At 40.0% G+C, this 25,232-nt stretch overlaps 1 protein-coding gene across 1 annotated transcript in view; it reads right to left on the reverse strand.

The window, feature by feature from the left end:
- The window catches only part of LOC131108292 (collagen alpha-1(XIX) chain), a 71,983-nt gene extending 48,805 nt beyond the window's left edge, over positions 1-23,178 (reverse strand). The window contains exons 1-7 of the mRNA XM_058059257.1: positions 22,997-23,178; positions 18,937-19,058; positions 16,792-16,866; positions 16,611-16,710; positions 7,107-7,230; positions 2,395-2,670; positions 1,968-2,048 (exon numbers count right to left, since the gene is read on the reverse strand). Of these exons, the coding sequence (XP_057915240.1) occupies positions 1,968-2,048; positions 2,395-2,670; positions 7,107-7,230; positions 16,611-16,710; positions 16,792-16,866; positions 18,937-19,024 (744 nt within the window). The 5' untranslated portion in view covers positions 19,025-19,058; positions 22,997-23,178. The remainder of the gene's footprint in view (positions 1-1,967; positions 2,049-2,394; positions 2,671-7,106; positions 7,231-16,610; positions 16,711-16,791; positions 16,867-18,936; positions 19,059-22,996) is intronic.
- Positions 23,179-25,232: the final 2,054 nt, after the last annotated feature.

Raw genomic sequence — 25,232 nt, forward strand, 5'->3', positions numbered from 1 at the left:
AAGTGGGCGTGGTCGGAGGCTCCACCGGCGAACCAGGAAGAAGCTTGGCCGACGCTTGGGAGCGTTGGCTGTCCGGGCGGACGGGACAGCGGGAGATCGAGTGGTCCGCACGGCCACAGTAGAGGCAAAGGTGGAGCTGCACCCGACGCTTCCTCTCGGCCGACGTGAGACGATGACCACCAAGCTGCATGGGTTCCTCCAACGCCAGCATAGGGGGCGTGCCCGAGGGAATGGATTGCCTGCCGTCGGAGGGGAGAACATCGAAGGAGCCCCGGGCGAAGGGGGGGTCGGCACGTCGGAGCAGCCTGTCTTGCTCCCGGAAGTCCAGGCGCTTCTCGATGCGCACCGCCAGGGCGATCAGGTCGCCCAGCTCACCCGGCGTCTCCAGTGGAATCATATGGTCCCTTATCCGCTCAGCGAGCCCATCGGAAAAGACGTCCAGAAGGGCCGAAGGGTTCCAGTCGCTCTTTGCCGCGAGCGCGCGGAACTCGATGGCGTAATCGGATACGCGACGCCTGCCCTGGCGAAGCCTCAGGAGGGAGCGGGCAGCCTCGCGGCCGGGAGGGTCTCGTTGGAAAACCTGCTCCAATGCCCTCGCAAAAGTGGAGAAGGAGGAGCAGATGGCCGAGCGTCGGCTCCATTCGGCCGTGGCCCAGGCCCCCGCCTTGCCCGTAAGGTGGGAGGTGGCGAAGGCCACTCGGGCGCGCTCCGTAGGGTAAGCGGCAGCTTGGAGCTCGAAATGTAGCTCGCACTGGGTTAAAAAGGTGTGCACGTCACCTGAGTCCCCGGAGAATCGCTCCGGTCTTGAGAGCAGGGTACACGGGGCTGCCGGGCTGGAGACTGCGACCGAGGGAGGAGGAGGATCCGGCGCCTGTGGTGCTGTGAGAGCCGGGTGGACCTGAATGGCGGACAGCACGGCGCCGAGCTGAGCCTCGAGTGCGGCCATGCGGGCGTCTTGTCGCTCTGCTAGGTTGTGCATGCTAGCTCCAAGTACGCTGAACTGTTCCTCCTGCTGGGACAGGCGCAAGGCTTGGAGACGAAGGGATTCCTTGACGGGGTCCGCGTCGACGGGGTCCATTCTGTTGGCTGGATTATTCTGTCACGGCTTGGTTGGGCCAGGATCCCAGACGCGGAGGCAGGAGGCAGGTGAGTTCAGTCAAACAGTTTAATGAGTCCAAAAGGGTAACAAAAGGCGATGGTGTGGAAAAGGGGTACACCATGGAAAAATAATATATATATATATAGAGCAGGGCTGGTGGAGGCTCGAGCCGCTGAACGCATAAACTAGAGACGCGGGGTTTGGTAGCATCGGGTGACGAAGGCGAATAATCCAGCGACGGCCAGCAGTTAGAGGTGAGCTTAAATACCGGACAGGGGTCATCAGCTTCAGGTGCGTTCAACGGCTCCGCCTCCAGCCAGGTGCAACGGATCTGGAGTAACAGAAAATGACAGGAGGGAGAGAGAAGCACAAACAAGGGCAACCGGACGTGACAGTCACACGGCATTAAAATGTGACAAGAAAATAAATGTGGCGTTGGCCTGGGAATATAAATTAATTAATCCGGAGAAAACCCACAGAGATGAGGGTGGGATTGAACTCGGGTTTCCTAGCGGTGAGGTCTGTGCACTACCCACTCGACCGCCGTTGCCGACCCACAGAAATACACACTAAAATACAATACACAAAAGGCACAAAGTCTTTGTAGCTTTGAAGTGATTACATATTGAGGCGAAATTGGAATGCATTCACACGCATGCAAAACACACACAGTTCGATTCCAACAAACAACCATTCCCACTCACATTCATAACTATGGACAATTTGGAGTGGCCAATTAACATAGCATGCAAACTCCACACAGAGATGCCCTAGCAGAGGTACAGCTTACACGGTGGTTTACTTGTACCGTTGCACCCCCAATGGTCCTCTAATGGTCCCCAATGATGAGGCATGGAAAACTGTTTACCTTTTGTTCCGGTATCTCACAGCATGTTTCCATCTCAACCATATAAGGGTCGCAGTAGATGAGAATTTGTCTCACTTCGACCTGGGACGGAAAAAAAAAAAAAAAAAATCATGACGTAACAAATTGTGTTTGTACACATAAAATATCACATGTTCAAATCACCTCGTTTATTCTGAGTCAAATTTGAAAACATCCATTATAGTGATGGACTGACTCATATTTTTACATAAGAAGTGAATCTAAAGGTCATCTGTTCATTTAGCTTTTGCCGTACTGCGGCTTAACTGACCTTCTGTTTTTTTGTAAATTCTCATTTAACACTTTGTTGTGTTGAATAGCTCTAAAAAATGCAGAGAGGATGTTGCTTCATATCTAAGCACCAAAACCCGAGAAGACAACATTAGAAGATTTAAATTGCATCACATACATCCACAGGCCGTCCGTCCTCTATTCTGGTCGTGATGAGTGTGCGACCAACGGGGTCAATGGCTTCCCTTTCTTCGGTCAGCCGCCGTTCTACGAGCTTGCAGTCCATGTAAACAGAGACGATGTTGCTCTGGATAGAAAAGCTCAGCTTGTGCCACTGGCGATCAAAGAGTACGTGTAGGTCACGGCTTTTAAACGTGTAGCGAAGCACATTGTTCAGCAGGCCCCGCGAAGAGAACTCCACCGACTTCTTGCCGCCATCAACCACAACTGACACCTATGGGAGCAAATAGGAGTTCAGGAACAAAGTACACATTTATACGTCTAGTCCAGGGGTGGGCAAACTACGGCGCGGGGGCCACATCCGGCCCGCCAAGTGTTTGAATACGGCCCGCCTGTTCTTTCCAAAGTATTTTAAACTCAACATACAACCTGGCATCACGGCTTGAGCCAACCTTTTGATGGTGGAAGTGGCTGTTTTATCAATTTCGTTATTTGATGTGGTCTGTTGTTTACAAAATTCATTCATTCATTCATTTTCTACCACTTATCCTCACTGGGCTCCAAAAATGATTGTTTGTCTATATGTGCCCTGTGATTGGCTAGCGACCAGTCCAGGGTGTACCCCGCCTCTCGCCCGAAGACAGCTGTTTACAAAATGCTTCTGAAAAAAGGGACACAAACACATAATAATAAAAAAAAATAAAATAAAATAATTCATTCATTCATTCATTTTCTACCGCTTTTTCCTCACGAGGGTCACGGGGGTGCTGGAGCCTATCCCAGCTGTCTATGGGCGAGAGGCGGGGTACAACCAGGACGAGTCGCCAGCCAATCCCAGGGCACATATAGACAAACAACCATTCACACTCACATTCATACCTACGGACAATTTGGAGTGGCTAATTAACCTAGCATGTTTTTGGAATGTGGGAGGAAACCGGAGTACCCGGAGAAAACCCACGCATGCACGGGGAGAACATGCAAACTCCACACAGAGATGGCCGAGGGTGGAATTGAACCCTGGTTGCCTCGCTGTGAGGTCTGCGCGGTAACCTAATAATAATAATAATAAATGTAATTTATAACGCACTTTACATCAAATAAATGATCTCAAAGTGCACATATAGCAGATTGCATGACACTTTTACGTGTAAAAATGGACTGTTACGTGTAAAATACTACAGAGTCTGGCCCCCCCTATTAATTTTGTTAAATCAATGCGGCCCGCGAGTCAAAAAGTTTGCCCACCCCTGGTCTAGTCAGACCGCAAACTCTAAAGTCGAACACAAATGAGGGGGTCCAGTTCAGCGTTGTTACCTTTGGGGCCTTTCCTTTTTTGTTTTTTTCCCCTTTCCGTCGTGCCACAAGGCCACATTGCAGTTAGGGGTATTTAGCTACCTGGCCAATGGAGGAGAATGTGGAATTGTTTTGTTGGAATGCTGCCTTAAGACACACTGGAATTCCGTCTGCTTCTCCTTGCCTATCCATTTGGTATTGGTCACGCTTGTTTCTGCTCCTGCTTCGTACGTACTCTACAGCCGTGACTTTCAACCACTAGTGTACCTTGAGAAACCGTCAGGTGTGCCGTGAGGAATTATCCAATATCATTTTTTATAATTAATATTTATTAATCATCATTTGCAAATATGATGCCAATAGCCATTATGTCAATAGTATACATGGACCCAAATATTCCAATTCACTTTGGTTTATTTGCTCAAACGGAAAGAATTGAACAGGGATGGAATATTCCTTTAACCAATCCGATTGAGGTATCGTGTACCCGCTCAAACGGAAAGTTGTCAGGGTGCCTTCTTCTTCCTGGTGTTTTTCTTCTTCTCTTGTTTATTGGCGGTTGGCAAGCAGCTTTCGTGTGCATTAGCGCCATCTGTTGAACAGAATCTAAACCCTTCTATACGCCATTCACAAGTGCAGTTTTATTAAAAAAGAAAATATATATCTATATAAAACATGTCCTGAGTTTAATTATAAAATATTAGCAAGATTGAATTTGATCTTTTCCTGTTTAAATTGATCCCGGGTGCGTTCTTTCAGCGCATGCTCAGATATGACGTAACACGCAGATCCAGACGTTCTTCACTTTTAAAAATGGAGGCCAGCAATCGGCACTGGACTAAGCAAAGTTTGTTTTGGATTCAAACTAAATTTCAAGACTGGACACACGAAAAACTGGCAATACGGAGTTATTCCAACAAGTGGAAGAAAAACTCGGGGAAGCCGGTATCACGTGATGTTGATGTTTACGTTTTACTGGGCATGCCCTATTGACTATTCTGGTTGATTTTCACGGAGCATGTAGACAAGAGATTGGAATATTCCTTTCCATGGATACCATTGTTTCCCGAAAGGTGATTGGGAAAGAGAAAAAGTGGTGATGTAAAAACGTGGCTACTGTGGAGTGTCTGTGGTGTAAAGACTGGCAGAGCAATGTAATATTGGTCCGTGTGGCAACACCTACCTTGTTCCTCCCATGGACTTATTGATGCACGTGTGAGGTCGTGGGGACATTTTGGAACATTTTTGGTTAGTGGTGTGCCACAAGATTTTTACAATGTAAAAAACGTGCCGTGGCTTAAAAAAGGTTGAAAAACACTGGTCTGTGTTTGTCCCGGTTACTGAGATAGCCCTTTTTGTTTTTGTTACTGCTTTTTCTACGGTGCCTCCCTGTTTTGCACCGTCTACTTCACCTTTTTTCTGCATTGGATGCCCCTTTTCCTTTTAACTTTTTGACATTTTTGCACTCAATCTGTGTGGAGTGGGGTCAGGGATCCTCACATGTAAAATCCGTAACACGAGATTATTTCAACCTGTAATTGTCATGGCTTCTGTGTTTCGTAAGAGCGTCACATGGCATTAAAATGTGACAAGAAAATAAATGTGGCGTTATAAATTAATTAATCACATAATTAATTCAACTGATCTTGACAATTTTGCCGGCCTTAATGTATTGTCATGTATAGTACACGCGTGTCTGTTTTCCTCGTTGTTCGCCTCCCCAAACAGGTTGGAAGAGAGATTGCAGAAGATTTTAATGTACTAAATATTAAATTAGTAGACTGCAATATATCTGGTGTCCAGTCTAAAGTTCTTTGTCAAGGACATAACAAATACGTACATGTTGGTATTTCGCTATATTGCAGAAGACAACTGACGACAATGGAGATATTTTTGCCAAAGAAAAGTGAACAATATTGTGGTGTTAAGCGTGTTAAGAACAAAATGACACATTTTCCGAACCTGCAGAGATCTTTAAAAGAATCTTCTTGCCTATATATATTGTGAAATTAGTCGTGAGTGAAATGGTTTCATTATTGAGGTACAGTGATGATAAATCTTGGATAACGTTTGGCCTTTTGTTGATTGATGATTTAATCCAGGATATGGGGAATATGACAATATCATAGATTTGTTGAGTGGCTCAGATATTACCCGTGTTGGCGTTCCTTAAAACGATCTGCAGTGGTGATGTGCTGTTTTCAAAATGAACATGATTTTTGCTAAACAAAAGGAAGGACTCCCATGACAATCATTACCTTTTGTGTCCACCATCGTCATGCGTGTTAATTAGCGAGGGAAGAGCCTTGAACACCTTTTGTTTTGCTTCTATTAGACATTAGCTGGAAAGCAAGAAACTATGCTAGACTTACAAGGCCAAATTACTAATTATGTGAATAAAACATTCAATTAATTATGTAAAAATAATTTGGCGTCCAATCATCATGATTGTTAAAGTTGAAATGAATGTTTTGTTAGTGCAAGGTTTTCATGACTTTAATATTGTATTGACTGTTTTCGCTATGGACTAGTACAGGGGTGGGCAAACTTTTTGACTCGTGGGCCGCATTGATTTAACAAAACGGGGGGGGGGGGGGGGGGGGAACTATATATTTTACACGTAACAGTCCACCTGGTATTATTGTATCTGTAAAAGTGTCACGCAATCTGCTATTATTATTTATTATTTTATATTTATATTTAAATATTTTATATTTAAATATTTTATATTTAAATATTTTATATTTAAATATTTTATATTTAAATATTTTGTATGTTATTATTAATTATTAATTATTAATTATTATTTATTATTTATTAATTATTATTTATTGTTTATTGTTTATTGCTTATTGCTTATTATTTATTATTTATTATTTATTATTTATTATTTATTATTTATTATTTATTATTTATTATTTATTATTTATTATTTATTATTTATTATTTATTATTTATTATTTATTATTATTGTGTCCCTTTTTTCAGGAGCACTTTGTAAACAACAGACCACGTCAAATAACTAAATTGATAAAACCCTCAAAAGGTTGGCTCAGGCCATGATGCCAGTTCGTATGTTGAGTTTAAATGAAATACTTTAGAAAGAACGGACGGGCCGTATTCAAACACTTGGCGGGCCGGATGTGGCCCCCGGGCCGTAGTTTGCCCACCCCTGGACTAGTATGACAGTTGGGAATATTTGAATTTTACTTCAAACCTTGCCTGTACAAGTAATGACTTTGATACTGGAATAAATTATTTATATTGGAATAAAGTTTCATAAGTCAAACAAACTGTTGTTGACCGGCGTTGACCAACATCCCAAAATGGATCGTGTTCGACCTTAGAGGTTCCACTGTGTATATGTAAAAGTGATTTTGACAAGGGGATGAAAACCCACAGTAGGGAGCCCACCTGAGTGTCTCCAGCCTGGTCGAATATCTGCCAAAGATACCAGCGGTCTTTTTTTGTAGTTCTTCTTACACGGAAGATGGTGACCAGGGAGTATTCACTCGGAAGGCCAGATGGGAATATTTGCCTTCAAAAAAAGAAATGTTAAATGTACAATTTGCAATGACAACAGCTTCATTTTAGACTATTTCTTTCAAGGCACATTGAATATTGGAAAAATATTAGGAAAAAAGGTAGCTTCAATGTTTTTCCGTTCTTTAGTATTTAGCAGGAGAACATAAGTAAGTTTCAGAAAAATTCAGTCGCTTACTAGAAAAGGGAGAAAAGAAACTTTTCAAGCATTTCAAGCATAACCTTGACCTTGACACAAATATTTTTTGCTTTTGTGACAGCCCAAATATTTAAACAACTATATCAGGGGTGCTCATTAAGTCGATCGCGAGCTACCGGTCGATCGCGGAGGTGGTACTGGTCGATCGCTGGTCGATCGCGGCGTGACATTAAAAAAATATCATCCCAGCATCAATGCCGTCACTTGATTGATATACAGGGCAGCCATTCAGATGACAACTGAATGTTGCCCTTCGGGCGACCAATCAAATCAAACAACGTCTCTAAGTGCAGCAGAACTTACGATGTCAGCCTATCATCCATCCCCGTTACTTGATTGACATACAGGACAACCAGTCAGATGACAACTGAATTTTGACCTTTAGGTCACCGCTCATGCGTAAACAACGATGCAAAGTGCTAAGCTAGTCGGCGAATTGCGAGATTTTAAGCCCTCGCTAAAGTTTATGGTCACTAAAATGAGTGAAGGAGCTGGACCAAGTAAAAAGGCAAAAACTGGACCAAGTAAAAAGGCAAAAAACATATCACTTCCATACAGATATGGAATATTATACGGATATTGTGATACGGATATTATCCATGACTGATAAACATTTGGAAGTGTGCTTGAGGCTGGCTATCAGCAGCTACTGTCCGGACTATGCATCCCTGACTGGTTCAATTCAGTGCAAGTCATCAAAGTAAACTCAGGTAATTACAAAAAATGTTAATAGTTAATTATGTGTGTTTTGCAATATTGGCTCATTTGGTTATGTAAGGTACATCAACATACATTGTACGTACAAATAATCCTCAATACATTTGAAAATAAATAGATGTTTTGCATTTTTGTAGTGGGTAGATCATTTTGACTCGGTCATTTTAAAAGTAGCTCGCATGCTGAAAAGCATGTGTGAGCACCCCTGAACTATATCAACATGCGTTATTGTAGAGGTGAGAAAAAATGAGAACCGTTATCAAATGTTTACGTTATAAAATGTTTACGTTATAAAAAGCCGGTTTCACTCCTTCATCGGCTGTGTCATGGCTTAACACACATCAAACGTCCAAGATCAATAAAGCTTCTGCTTCAGAAATAAAGAAATATATGAATAGAGCTGACACATTGGATGTCATTTAATGTGATGAATTTTGCAACAGCCTTCCTGGCATTCAGCTAATGAAAACATATAGGCATTGATCCAGAGTCACGCAAGCCAATCTTTTATGTTGACTGCACCGCCATGTGTTACACTTATTGGCTCGTAGACGCCTCGTGCAATGAAGACGCATGTTTATGTGTTTGACCTCAGCTGCTCTCAAAAGTCAAATAACAATTCCACGTCCAGAGCAGGAGCAAGAATATGCAGAGAAGATGGCGGCTGTATACAAAAAACAATATCATCTTTCACACACCGCCATCGCACCAGCTCACCCCCAGCCACCCTTGCATGAATTACAGCCCCTTCAGTCATGCATAGAACAACTTGGCATCCCTGGCGGTGGGGTGTTTCTCCAAAAAGGTCCCCTGGATTCTCTGAGATTTGCCTGTAAATGGTGCGTGACTAAAATTAAAAGTAAAAAAAAATACTAAAAATGGAAGCAGTCAAAGCCCACAAACATCAAACGCTCGTATGTACATGTTGTCCATATCAGGACTACGGGAACGTTGTTGCTGTCTTTAGTGCAAAAGGACTAAAAAGTGGCTTGAAGATATGACAATATATAATTAAATTCAGCACAGAACTGTTAATCTTTCTGCAAACCAGTGGTGTACAGTCAGGGCCAGCAAAGCCTTCGTTGCTGGCCTAAACACTATCTGAAGTAAAGTAACTGAACATGCATGTTGGTTTTTTTTTTTTTTTTTTTTTAATTCAATAGTTTTTTATTTTGATATGAATTGGAGATTCCTTTGGAGGTGTTCACTGTATCTCATAGCTTGTCTTATTATTTTCACATTTTAGAACAGTACAGATGGTTTACATGACTATGATCATCACAACTTTTTTAAAAATAATTTTGCTTCAAAACTTCATTTTTGCTGAAAACCACCACAGTGCCATCATTTTCCAAATTATTATTTTTTTTCATGTTAGGTTAATTATCCACAGGTATGAATGTGAGTGTGAATGGTTGTTTGTCTATATGTGCCCTGTGATTGGCTGGCCACCAGTCCAGGGTGTACCCCGCCTCTCGCAAGAAGACAGCTGGGATAGGCTCCAGCATAGCCTTGTGACCCTAATGAGATAAGCGGCATAGAAAACATGATTAATACTGGCGCTGTTTCTGTTATCAGATGTCACATTGGCCTTAGCATCAACGTTAGCATCTGTCCGACCTCTTATTAGTTCATTCACTCATTTTCTACCGATTTTCCTCACGAGGGTCGCGGGGGTGCTGGAGCCTATCCCAGCTGGACCGGTGGCCAGCCAATCACAGGGCACATATACGTAGACAAACAACCATTCACACTCACATTCATACCTATGGACAATTTGGAGTGGCCAATTAACCTAGCATGTTTTTGGAATGTGGGAGGAAACCGGAGTACCCGGAGAAAACCCACGCATGCACGGGGAGAACATGCAAACTCCACACAGAGATGGCCGAGGGTGGGATTGAACCTTGGTCTCCAAGCTGTGAGGTCTGCACGCTAACCACTCGGCCACCGTAACAAGTAATATTAAACAAAATATATAACAAACGACATAACTGTATCCATAAGTGGACCATAATAATTGAGAGTGAACAACAACTTCATGATGGGAACTTCTCATGTAAACGTCACTCGGTCCTCCTTCTGCAGTCTCCGGAAAAGGGTAACACCGATAAATATTTCAACGTCAGAGCACATATCAGGAAATATGCCTTTCAATTTTATTTTTTACAGCAAAAAGATGAAAACGTGATTCGTGTGTTTTGGTCTCACAATGTTTGTGTATATTTCAAATGACGATACAATGCTGAGTTACTATCCCAGAGTTCTCCGATCATGCCGCTAACTCTGCAAGCCTGCTCTTATTTCAAAACACGGTCTGTGTACTGTGTGACACACATGATCTCAGAATGCCCAGAGGGTCAAAGTTCACAACCTCACATCGACTGCCATCTGTGGCTCCACGGCCTCAACCGAACCTCAGTCAAGGTTGCTTTGCAAATTGATTATTTTGGCTTCAGTCTTGAAAATGAAGTAACTTTTGCAAATTAAAGATATTCATGCATACTGTGGATTGTATGCATTTTTAGTATAGCAATGGTAAAGGTGCTGGTATGCATCCAATGTGATCCTAGAACAGGGGTGGGCAAACTACGGCCCGGGGGCCACATCCAGCCCGCCAAGTGTTTGAATACGGCCCGCCCGTTCTTTCCAAAGTATTTCATTTAAAGTCAACATACAAGCTGGCATCATGGCTTGAGCCGACATTTTCATGGTTTTGCATGGTTTTATCAATTTCGTTATTTCATGCGGCCTGTTGTTTACAAAGTGCTCCTGAAAAAAGGGACACAAGCACATAATAATAATAATAATAATAATAAATAATAAATTTATTATTATTATAAATTTATAACGCACTTTACATCAAATAAATGATCTCAAAGTGCACATATAGCAGATTGCATAACACTTTTACAGGTACAATAATTTTGTTATTTGATGCGGTCTGTTGTTTACAAAGTGCTCCAAAAAAGGGACACAGGCACATAATAATAATAATAATAATAATAATAATAATAATAATAATAATAATAATAATAATAATAATAATAATAATAATAATAATAATAATAATAATAATAATAATAATAATAATAATAATAATAATAATAATAATAATAATAATAATAATAATAATAATAATATAAAACAATATTAACAAATAATATAAAATAATACTAAATTTATTCTTCTTATTATAAATTTATAACGCACTTTACATAATAATAATAATAATAATAATAAAAATAATAATATAAAATAATAATAACAAATAATATCAAATAATAATAAATTTATCCTTATTATTATAAATTTATAACGCACTTTACATCAAATAAATTATCTTAAAGTGCACACATAGCAGATTACATAACACTTTTACAGATACAATAATTTCGTTATTTGATGCGGTCTGTTATTTACAAAGTGCTCCTGAAAAAAGGACACAGGCACATAATAATAATAATAATAATAATAATAATAATAATAATAATAATAATAATAATAATAATAATAATAATAATAATAATAATAATAATAATAATAATAATAATAATAATAATAATAATAATAATAATAATAATAATAATAATAATCAATTTATTATTATAAATTTATAACACACTTTACATCACATAAATGATCTCAAAGTGCACATATAGCAGATTGCATAACACTTTTACAGATACAATAATTCCAGCTGGACTGTTACGTGTAAAATATCGAGTCTGGCCCCCCCGTCAATTTTGTTAAATCAATGCGGCCCGCCAGTCAAAAAGTTTGCCCACCCCTGTCCTAGAAACTGGTTTTAAGTCAAATTACTGAACACGGCAGTAAATGTTGCTTAGTATTTTCCGTAAAATCACTCAGTCTCACAAAAGCCAAGCTAGTGGAATTGTGCTTTGTCACTCTGTGCTAAAAATGCTGAAGGTATCGGGATATCCTAAACAGGGGGGGTCATTTTAAAGGAGCCAAGGAATCAGATTGCATTGACACTGGAACAATCAAAGCTCAAATGTTAACCCGATTGGCTCACATCCTTATTGCTGACACACGATCCAGCGAGGGATCACAGACGGCTCAACAAGGTGAATTGTCACGTTAGAGGCACTATTCATGCTAGCGAGCTAGCGTAACAATGTCTTAGCACACTTTAATAGAATGCTTTCATGGATACAAGCGTGCAAGAAGACTTAGGATCTGGAACTTAACACGCTATTGTCAAATATATTGCGACAACTAACTCGAGTACTGTAATTGCAGTCTTGTGCAGAAAGCAAGGACTAAAGGAATGGTTGGCTGAGTTTGGTGTTGAAGACCATGACTGGCCCTGACCTCAAGCCCATCAAGTCTCCTTTGGGATGTATTAGACCAGACACCGGGAGCCAGCAGGCCGTCTCTCAGCTCCATTGTCAGTGATAAATGTCCTTGTTCTGGACAAAAAAACAGACACTCAAAAAATCTTAAACTCTTCCCAAAAGAGCGGAAGCTGTAGAGCGACGCACTCAATTATCATCCTTTGGGTGCAATTTCCACACGGAAGTACTGCCTGTTAACATTAATCATGATGCACCTTCTTTGTATTTCTTTATTTTTATGATAGGTTCACCACTCCCTGGTTCACAGAAGATGAGATGAATGGGTACCCATTCTTAATTCTAGGGTGGAAGAAACACATACATCACGACTCCAACAACAAAAACAGAAAATAGGTTAACGAGTAAAGAAATCCGAGATGCAAGAGTACCGCTTCCATCATGACGTAAATAGAATTTATGAAATTAATTACTCTAACTGCACCAAAATCTAATGGGTTCAATTTCTTGGCAAAGTACTTTGAAAGGTACAAAGGTTAAAATCAGATAATAATATATAATATAATATATATAGTAATATATTAACAAGGGTATAGCCCAGGGGTGGGCAAACTTTTTGACTCGCAGGCCGCATTGATATAACAAAATTTACGGGGGGGGGGGGGGCAATCATGCAATCTGCTATTATTATTTATTATTTTATATTTATATTTAAATATTTTAAAAATAATAAAATATTATAATAATTAAAATACAATTAAAATAATAATTATTATATTATTATTATGTAAAATATGCAAATATATCAATTTTATTATATATAATTAATATAATAATTAGCATTAATATAATAACTATAATAATCATAATGATATAATGATATAATTATAACAATAATAATAATAATTATTATTATTATTATTATTATTATTGTTATTATTATTATTATTATTATTATTATTATTATTATTGTTATTATTATTATTATTATTATTATTATTATTATTATTATTATTATTATTATTATTATTATAATTATTATTATTATTATTATTATGCACCGTATAAAATGGAAACAAGCACATAATAATAATAATAATAATTATTATTATTATTATTTTATAATAATAATAATAATAATAATAATAATAATAATAATAATAATAATAATAATAATTATTATTATTATTATTATTATTATTATTATTATTATTATTATTATTATTATTATTATTATTATTATTATTATTATTATTATTATTATTATTATTAATTTTGTGTCCATTTTTTCAGGAGCACTTTATAAACAACAGACCATGTCAAAAAACGAAATTGATAAAACCATCAAAAGGTTGGCTCAGGCCATGATGCCAGGTTGTATGTTGAGTTTAAATGAAATACTTTGGAAACAATGGCGGGCCGGATTCAAACACTTGGCGGGCCGGATGTGGCCCCTGGGCCGTAGTTTGCCCACCCCTGGTATAGCCAAACGTGGTCACAAAGAACTGACACTGAGCCTTAAGACTGTACAAGAATTTGTCACCCCCCACAAATGCTCCTTATCATGATCTATGCACTATGATATGAATTACACTATTGATCCAACATAACATTAGCGAGATGGAGAGAACAGAGCATCTGCTGCACTTTTCCAGGCTGGACCTTAAAGGGAGCAACGTTATAGTGGTTGGGAAGGGGTTGGGGGGGCTCGGCGGGTGCAGTTCCCTCCTCAGCTGACATGCAGTATCACCTGTCAGAGTACTTAGATAATTGGATATGAGAGGGATTGCAATGCCGCGCTACTATAACCAATGAACGTGTCAGCAGTGTCATTGAGAAGCAACATCTTCTCGGACACGACGAACAGACGGAACCAGAGAACGGGTTGAAGTAAATGTATTTTCAGCAGGGTGACGAAGCAAGGAAGTCGACTGCAAATCACCTGGCGCAAAGTTTCTTTCACATTACTCGAAGTAGAGCGACAGTCACGTATACGCTTGCATGTCATGTAAATGACTAAAAATATCCTTCCCTTCCTGGAAGAATGACAATTTGTTTTCCCGCGAACATAACGACACAAACAAAGAACGTGAATGTGAAGAGTTGAAAGGCACATTCTGCACACTGATGGCAGAAAATGTAAAAGTGCAATAGAACATCATGAATGTTAAATCATATTCAATCCCTGAATGTATTATCATATCGGTAAAGTAGTTGACCAAGGCATAAAGGTCTCCAGTAAGTGGCACCTCAGAGTGTCATTTATGTAGTTCCATATTTTAATATTCCTGTCTTATTATACAAGTACAGACCCCCCCCCCTCACTGTCAAACTTTTTGCCCTGAGGACATCTTTAGAATAAATGTAATATATATTCATTCTGTTCAAATGATTCCCAGTCTCTTGGTCCAAGTCACCATTTGCCCTTATTAGCCAAGGCAAATGGACTACTGCTCTGAGCTGTGTTTATCCCGGCTGCCTCAAGTCAACCCACACAACTATTCATTCCTGAAGGTCCAACTGGAACTGAAACAGACACTAACCAATTAGATTTTTCCTATAAAAATGATTTAAATCCAATGAATCCATTCCAGAAAGCCAACAATGTGTTTTTATAGATTTGTTTTCAATAGACTCCACTTCCAAATGCTTATATAAGTAATCAATGAAAAGGATACATAAACATTAAATTGAAGACATGATTCTTGACATGACTGTTCCCAAACACCTGATGGGCTCTAATTTCGTGGTGCATTGTGTAGGAGTGTGGCGCACCACTATGCGCAACCAATTTGGTAGACTGTCTGCACCGTGATGGCTGTCGCGGCGCACCAGGGGAGGTGTCCACACTTTCAGCTTGGCGCAGTGACAATTTTGGGACAAAACAAGGCGGCAAAAAGGTGCCCCGAAAGATTGACAGCTCCAACCTGGTCTATTGTTGGTGTAGGCGAAGCGCACCCGGCGCAGCGGTAAATTGGCTGACAGGCGCACAGTACATATACATCACTAAAACCTAACAGGCAGGTTTTTCAAAGTGTTAGCAACATTTCAGTATGTGGATGGGTTGTGCTGCGCTGCTCACAAAAATCGCCAAGTGCACTGGCCACACCCTGCTGGCCCGGCGTGGGCGCAGCACACGGCAGGTGCGCCACACCTGTTCTTGGTTTACAAAAACAGAACTTGATGTGGTAGCAACATCAACCATGACCACCTTCCTGTTTGGCCACCAGCTATTTCTTCAATTCAGTAATGTTTGTCACCTTAAAAACCCAAAACGGAGCCTAAGAAAGTTGCAAGTGCCCGCATGTTGACAATGAAGCTAAGAAACGTTAAACTCAAGGGAAAATAGGATGGTGGTAGTGCCTTATAGTATGTATTTAGAATAGTTTTATGCATGTAAAACTATAATTGTCAACAAACATTTTTTTTTTAACATTTTTGAGCCAACCCGACATAAAATAAATACAGTTGGACGGACGTAGTGTATTACTAACACAACAAGACACACACTAACCGAAGAATGTGTATAAACTGAGGCGGAATTGTGACATGAATTCTATGTTTAAGGGGACCCATTTTGCTAATTTGCTTTGTATAGAGTTGTGGACTCCTATAGAGCAGCTACACGCGATAACCCACAGAGAAAGCTTTCTAGATCTTCCAGAATCAGCACCTATTCCAGCTTGTCCTTGGATTTTACAGATAATGGATTTTTGTATGAGTATGAAACAAGTACATTTTGTCATTATCCGTATTCGTGTTTAAAGAAAATGCTAAAAAATATTACACCCCTATCAATACATTGCAGTATACACCTTGCAATGTTAAACTACACGGCGCGTTTCACAAGACAGCGGACACAATCATGCATCAGTCACTGACTGCGGTTGTTGTTGGGTTTCTTTCCCTTCGCTTGCTTTGGCTGGTTCGGCTGGTGATATTAAGTCAGTTGCAAAACCGCTTGTAGTACTGAACGGGGAGAGGGTTTGCGTTTGCGTACTGCGCCACATTGAAAAAGGGACCGAAAGTTACAAAGCAGTACAGACTGGGATATTATTTACTGGGACAGACCATCTGTCCACACACATGGACATCTGCACCCCTAATGCAGATGTAGTGCAGCACAATGTATGCGCGACTCACTTGGTCGGCTTGATAAGTGGGCTGCTTCCCAGCCGAAATGAAGGCAGGTCTTCTGAGACTGTCCCTTTTCTCAGAAGAAACTTCTCTGTGAGATCAAATCCTGCAAAAGAGGATCATAGAGGCTTTGTGGGGGGGTATTTAACCACAGTTATCAACAGTACACTGCAGATCTGCTCTTTACCTGTGATCTCCAGAGGATGATCTAAGATATCAGAAAACCTGTGTTCCTCTAAATTGAGTCGTGAACATGAACCATCTGAAGGAAAACAAACCAAACAGGGCTTATGAATGCATTCAGAAAAAAATGTTTAGCATGAGCAATGCCATAATAATATAATAATATAGCTCTAATGTCACTTAGGAGAGTGCAAGGCTGAAACCTTTAGAGTGCTTGTCTTCACTAGAGTCCCCAGTATGCTGGAACCTATCCCAGCTGCCGTCAGGACAGAAGAGAGGCGGCGTACACCCTTTTTGCAGAAATGTTAACCAAATGGGGGAAAAATAATTATCCTATATGTTTCTCCATCTGTGTGTTAGCTCTCAGGCTACAATGTAATCCATGGAGGATGACAAAAAAGGGCAGTACCATTATGATTCTGGGGAGGTCTCATGCACCACTTCATAAAACGTTTTGCACAATTTAAGCATGTATTTTTGTGTAATTGTGCAGAAGCATTGCTGTACGGTGGACCAGTGGATCGATTCTCTGCTCGGGTATCTCTGTGTGGAGTTTGCATGTTCTCCCCGTGCATGCGTGGGTTTTCTCCGGGTACTCCGGTTTCCTCCCACATTCCAAAAACATGCTAGGTTAATTAGCCACTCCAAATTGTCCATAGGTATGAATGTGAGTGTGAATGGTTGTTTGTCTATATGTGCCCTGGGATTGGCTGGCCACCAGTCCAGGGTGTACCCCGCCTCTTGCCCGAAGACAGCTGGGATAGGCTCCAGCACCCCCCACCACCCTCGTGAGGATAAGCGGTAAAAAATGAATGAACATTTATTAGAGACCTCTCGACATGAAATAGCACCCCTATAGTCACATTTACACACATTTATAGTAAACATAAGAGAAAATAATACATATAATGCATAAACAATTAAGACATAAATAATATTTACATTTTTTGGAATGTTTATGTTCGGTTCCTCCCACATTCCAAAAACATGCTAGGTTAATTAGCCACTCCAAATTGTCCATAGGTATGAATGTGAGTGTGAATGGTTGTTTGTATATATGTGCCCTGTGATTGGCTGGCGACCAGTCCAGGGTGTACCCCGCCTCTCGTCCAAAGACAGCTGGGATAGGCTCCAGCAGATAAGCGGCATAGAAAATGGATGGATGTGAAGAGACATTCAGAATTATACTGCATAGTTTTATATGCCATAGAACCACAATAATTAATCGATGAATCAATGATGATTGATCAATAGCAGCACTATTATCTTGTGTTTTAGGCAAAGCAAGATCTTCACATACATCAACTTTGACTTTGGAAAACAGTGATACACATTTTTGCTTCATTTCTGATAGGGGCTAGACCAGGGGTGGGCAAACTTTTTGACTCGTGGGCCGCATTGATATAACAAAATTTCCGGGGGGGGCAGACTATATATTTTACACGTAACAGTCCACCTGGTATTATTGTATCTGTAAAATTGTCATGCAATCTGCTATTATTATTTATTATTTTATATTTATATTTAAATATTTTAAAAATAATAAAATATTATAATAATTAAAATCAAATTAAAATAATAATTATTATATTATTATTATGTAAAATATGCAAATATAACAATATTATTATATATAATTAATATAATAATTAGCATTAATATAATAAATGTAATAATAATAATAGTTATAATATAATATAATAATTATTATTTTAATTTTTATTATTATTATGTGCTTGTGTCTCTTTTTTCAGGAGCACTTTGTAAACAACAGACCATGTCAAACAACGAAATTGATACAACCATCAAAAGGTTGGCTCAGGCCATGATGCCAGGTTGTATGTTGAGTTTAAATTAAATACGGGCCGTATTCAAACACTTGGCGGGCCGGATGTGGCCCCCGGGCCGTAGTTTGCCCACCCCTGGACTAGACCATAAACTACCATGGGTTCATATTGATTTGGTCACATCTAGGGCCTAACCGATTGCTCGATTAATCAAAACAACAAGCTTCAGATTAATCGACTCAATCGTTGCAAATTAGGAAACAAGAGAGCATAATATTGGATTCAAGAATGCATGAAGGAATGAAGGAATACATGAAAAATGTATCATTGTCTGTGGAAAAGCTGCAGGAAATGAACCTTACCTGTTCGTTCATTCACTGCCATTCCAAACGTACAAGGAGTTAAGCGTACAGTCCAAAGGAAAGCCGTCCATCTTAGCAGGCCAATCATGGCTCTGACACTGGAAGGCTGCTTTCTTGAAAACCTTCAGCGAAGGAGGCACAATACAGAAGTCAATTTTAAAGCTACTCTGTTTTGCTTTTGGAGCAATTTGTTCTCAGTCTGTGTGCTTTCTATTGACTTTTTTTTTTTTTTTGACAAAGATGGGTCACGGCAGCTTGCAATTTCTTTTACTGTGCTTGGATCTGTTGGATGAAAGTTGGATGAGTTCATTTTAAAGGACATGGATAAGATTTTGTATTTTTATTGAGCTAAATTTTAGACACAAAATTGATTGTCCTGATTATACAATCTGTCCTACATGGTAATGTCCACCACTTGTGTTCAATTAAAGTACACTATAAATGATTTATCTAGCTTTGCAGTAATAAATGTTAATGCCTTACATCAACCTGAGGCTTTTCTTACAGTTTGTCTTACTACAAGTTATAATATTGCTATATCTTTTTGCTGTGGATTTGTGCTATACTATACTGATATCAATTAGTTCAAGGCAAACAAGTAAAATGTGTATATTGTGTCTTGGTGTGTTCTTTTGGCGTAGGCGATTGTGTATTGTTATACATCCCAGTGGCCTACTCACAACCATAGTTATTGGTCCTAAAATGTAATTAAAAGTTGTGCGAATCATGGTGTGAAGATGTTATTAACAATACACGCTGGCTGACTCTTGAAGTGGTTTTAGCGACGCTATGAAAAGCCTTCATCCTGGCTTTATGCGCTCCATTAAATCATTTGTATTTTGATCCGTGCGCCGTCAACAGTGTTGTGATGGAGGGCATCGCTTGAAAGGAGCGAGCCTAGAAACATCCACTTGTGAACACGTGCAGTCCCATGCGGCACGATGGCCTCTACAACGCCACTGTGGAAGGTAAGAGTCGCCCTACATTAAAGTCAATGACTATTAATCACCGTGTGGGAATGAAGTGGATATACGTGCCAAAACACTAAAAGTCACTTTGCCCCTGTGTCATTTAAGACATTAATCTCAAAATTGGAGAGCTAAGTTAATTATAATACTTTGCAGTGGTATAGACTTGTGCTGCATCATGCCGAAAGCTGGAGCTATAGGGACTAAAAAATATGCAACATATTGCTACATACATATCTCTCTTAGTACCAGAAAAAAAGTTATGCAGCAAGACCAAATAAAATTATATGATACAGTAAACCTCGGATATATCGGACTCGGATATATCGGAAATTCGCTCACAACGGACAGATAAAAAAGAACCAATTTTTCTGTAATGCATTTCCAATAAAAATTCATTGCATATATCGGATTTTTTATAAAGGATTTCGCCTATTTCGGACAAAATCTCCAGTCCCGTTCCAATGCATTTCCATTAAATTTCCCTCGCATATATCGGATGGCCGCATCGTGGCGCTCCGATTCGCCGAATCGTGACAGGCCGCTATACGACGTCATTTGCAGCGTTTGCAGCGTTGCCTGCGCGTCCAGGTACATTGGAAACATAGTCAAGGAAGTGCCTTTTTATTACGGATAAAATCCGATTTACGCATATACCGGATATAAATCCGATATATGCGTAAAACGGACATTTTCCGGTATACGCATATAACGGATTTCGCTTATATCGGACAAAACCAGTGGGAACAATTGAATCCGATATATCCGAGGTTTACTGTATATTACCCGTAACTGCAAGTGATGTAGGCTGCACGGTGGACAAGTGGTTAACATGTAGGCACACAGCGAGGAGACTCTGTGTGGAGTCTCCACATTCCACAAAAACAAATGTTTGGTTAAGTGGCAACTCCAAATTGTCCATAGGTATGAATGTGAGTGTGAATGGTTGTTTGTCTACATATATGTGCCCTGTGATTGGCTGGCCACCAGTCCAGGGTGGACCCCGCCTCTTAGCTGGAATAGGCTCCAGCTCGCCCTCGACCCCAGTGAGGATAAGCGGTAGAAAATGGACGGATGGAAGTCATGTACTGTACTTCAATGTAGCTAAACCATTACCATATATCGGTTATGGGTATTTTTTTTTTAATACCGGCTCCACCAGTTGAAAACCACTGCCAAATAAGGATAAATAGTGGTGGGAAACTCAACTCATTTTATTGACTTGAGTTCTTATGAGCCATTCACCTAAGTACCCGAGTCACCTAGCGCATTCGATTTGATCACGCCCTGACATATTACCTGATTTTTCTTTTTTAGCTAGCGGTAGCAGGGGTGACTAAGTCAGTGAGTTAACAGAGACGAGCAACGGTGACTCAGTCACTATAAATTACGAGTTTTAACAACTTGTTCCTGGGCGACACGGCAGTCTAGTGGTTAGCGCGCAGACCTCACAGCTAGGAGACCAGGGTTCAATCCCCACCCTCGGCCATCTCTGTGTGGAGTTTGCATGTTCTCCCCGTGCATGCGTGCGTTTTCTCCGGGTACTCCGGTTTCCTCCCACATTCCAAAAACATGCTAGGTTAATTGGCCACTCCAAATTGTCCATAGGTATGAATGTGAGTGTGAATGGTTGTTTGTCTATATGTGCCCTGTGACTGGCTGGCGACCAGTCCTGGGTGTACCCCGCCTCTCGCCTAATATACAGCTGGGATAGGCTCCAGCACCCCTGCGACCCTCGTGAGGAAAAAGAAAAAGCGGTATAAAATGAATGAATGAACAACTTGTTCCTGTTTCGCATTAAAGAGAACATGTTTGTTGTTCATTGTTATTCCATTTAATGACAACACAGACAAGCCAGTGACAGCCAATTTGTGTTTCCACTGGAGAACAACACAGTAGCGCTCAATTCGATCTCCAGAGACAACAACATATACATACACATTGCGGTCTCTGTATGTATGTAGTATTTTTCATCACATACACCCCCCAAGTATGCACTCAGAAGTTTTGGGCTACAGCATGATGGCATTCAGGGATGAAGTGACAAACATGTCAAACATGGGACAAGTGGTACTACAGAAGTATCAAAGGTGCAATGTTATTATGCCTACATGGTACATACATGCAGACTTTACTTAACCCTTGTATTATGTTACTGGTTACTGGTTATCCTTTCTTTTTCTTCATGAAATTTTGTGACTTTTCCTCATCTAGGGTCATGAACACAAAAACTGAAACGGGTCAAATTGACCCGTAACATAATACAAGGTTAACTTGTTAGGTTATGCTAGCATGATAACAAATCATGCTAGTTATGCTAGCATGATTTGTTATGCTAGCATTAGCATTTGTTATGCTAGTTATGCTAGCATGATAACAAATCATGCTAGGTATGCTAGCATGATTTGTTATGCTAGCATTAGCATTTGTTATGCTAGTTATGCTAGCATGATAACAAATCATGCTAGTTATGCTAGCATGATTTGTTAACAAATCATGCTAGTTAACCTTGTATTACGTTACGGGTCAATTTGATCCGTTTCAGTTTTTGTGTTCATGACCCTAGATGAGGAAAAGTCACAAAATTTCATGAAGAAAAAGAAAGGATAACCAGTACTTTGGTCAACACAAAAACTGAAACGGGTCAAATTGACCCGTAACATAATACAAGGGTTAAAGAACGTCCCAGGGTAATTATGTATGTATTATGACGTCATCACACATAGCAAAAAAAGACACACACATTCAGTCCCGTCTTGTCACTTTGCCTGTCTATCACTTTTCAATGAAATTACAGCTTTCAATATTCACAAAAACTGATTTGTTGCCTGATTTCATTTTTTTTTCTTGCCACATAGAATTCATATATTCATATCCCAGGCTAGTGGATTGACTGTAAATCCCACATGGCTACAAACAGGTGCTTTACGGTGCTTTAAATGTCCATATAAACATTATGTGCGGCATGTTTGCACCAGATATAGAAAAAATAAGCTATTCGCATGAAGCAAGATTTCGGAGTTAAACATACATGTGTGCTACATGAAGACTAAGACTGTCTAAGCGTGAACATTGAAGTCTAAGTTACTTACAGGAGCAGGGAAAGTTTCCTCTAAGGCACTAAGGAATAAAAGGCAGCCAGACGAGCATAATCCATGTGAGATAACGATCAGTCCGACTCCGGTTTTGAGGACTTGGAAATAAAAGTCAGAGTGGGATCGCCTGCCGATCGAGCTCCTTATTAGTTGCACCGAAGTGGCCCTCCCACTCCACTCTGTCATTCCACGCTGGAGACCCGCAGCAAACACAAACAAGCACAACAAACTCACAAGCAAGTCTATCGTCGTCATATATTATATTATATTATATATAATATCACCACGAAAGAATGATTTTTTCATTCGTTTTTCTTAAAGGTGTCATGAAGATAAAAAGAGGAACGATGGGCAAATAGGCGAAAAAGAAAGGAAGAATAAATAAATAATGGAATGTATATTTTTATTTAGATCATTTTGAGAGCTTGGCTGTTAAACTAAATTTAGCGTTTATTATATTATTCATTTACTGTGTGTAATGCGGGTGGTTAGTGCGCAGACCTCACAGCTAGGAGACCAGGGTTCAATTCCCACCCTCGGCCATCTCTGTGTGGCGTTTGCATGTTCTCCCCGTGCATGCGTGGGTTTTCTCCGGGTACTCCGGTTTCCTCCCACATTCCAAAAACATGCTAGGTTAATTGTCCACTCCAAATTGTCCATAGGTATGAATGTGAGTGTGAATGGTTGTTTGTCTATATGTGCCCTGGGATTGGCTGGCGACCAGTCCAGGGTGTACCCCGCCTCTCGCCCGAAGACAGCTGGGATAGGCTCCAGCACCCCCGACCCTCGTGAGGAAAAGCGGTAGAAAATGAATGAATGTGTGTAATGCTGAGATTCCTCCATATCTTGAAACTTCCAGTTTTTGTTTACATTTTGTTGAATCTATTTGAGTTAATGAGAAAGGAAGTTAAAGTTACAGAAATCATTTTTTTAAGTGCTTTCCCTAACAGCCGAGGAAACACTTCCTGGGAGCCATTGCTAAAAACAAAGCAGAGATTTAGGGACGGCAGAGAGCGTATCTGGCCTACACAGCACGCCCATATAAGGAAGCCTGCCTATTTGTGACATCACAAAGCTCCTGTTTTACTATGCCCTCTGAAACCGAGCGTTTTGAGCCATCCTAAACTTATTTAAGGGCTCACTTGTGCAAATACGCAAACTGCATTATCCGAAACATGAGGAGACAACATTCCAACTAAATTTATAGTTCAGAAAAGTGGATAACATGTAATACTTACAGTATGTTCCCTAATTTTGATCATTTTAAACATTTCCAGATTTTTTTCCCAAGATTTCCACATTGATTTCACATAGCCAAATGAGAATATAGAACCTTTTTTCATTCATTCCTTCAAAAAAAAAAAAAAACAACCTTAAACTGTATTATGGAAAGCAGGAAGTGAACAAATGTAACAGTTACTGATTGTAAAAGTACCAGATGGAGGGGTAGGATTTAATAAGCTTTGCTTCTTCCTACTCCTTTTGGACATGTGGAACTGGGAACTGATTATGGGATGCACTCAATTGGAATCTGATGCATGTTCAAATGAAATAAAACCATTACCATTACCATTACCATTACAATTACCATTACCATTACCATTACCATTACCATTTCTATTACCATTACCATTACCATTTCTATTACCATTACATTACCATTACCATTACCATTACCATTTCTATTACCATTACCATTTCTATTACCATTACATTACCATTACCATTACCATTTCTATTATCATTACATTACATTACCATTACCATTTCTATTACCATTACATTACCATTACCATTACCATTACCATTACCATTACCATTTCCATTACCATTACCATTACCATTACCATTACCATTACCATTACCATTACCATTACCATTACCATTGGGATGGCTGTGTCTTTCAGCACAACCATTTCCCATACCGCTTATTAGCACTGCCGGTATGCTGGAGCCTATCCCAAATGTCTTTTGTGTCGTGCGAGAGATGGGGTACACCCTGGTCGCCAGCCAATCAAAGGGCGCATATAGAAACCACACTTCACTGTCGCCGATTAACCTAACATGCATGTTTTTACAATGTGGGAGGAAACCGGAGTACCCGGAGAAAACCCACACATGCAAGGGGAGAACATGCAAACTCCACACAGAGATGCCCAAGCAGAGAATTGAACCCGTGTCTTTTAGCTGTGTGGCATGCCCGCTAACCACTCCTTGTGCTCCAATCCTTGAG

Source organism: Doryrhamphus excisus, chromosome 20 (genome assembly GCF_030265055.1).
Source record: "Doryrhamphus excisus isolate RoL2022-K1 chromosome 20, RoL_Dexc_1.0, whole genome shotgun sequence".
NCBI classification, from domain to species: Eukaryota; Metazoa; Chordata; class Actinopteri; order Syngnathiformes; family Syngnathidae; genus Doryrhamphus; species Doryrhamphus excisus.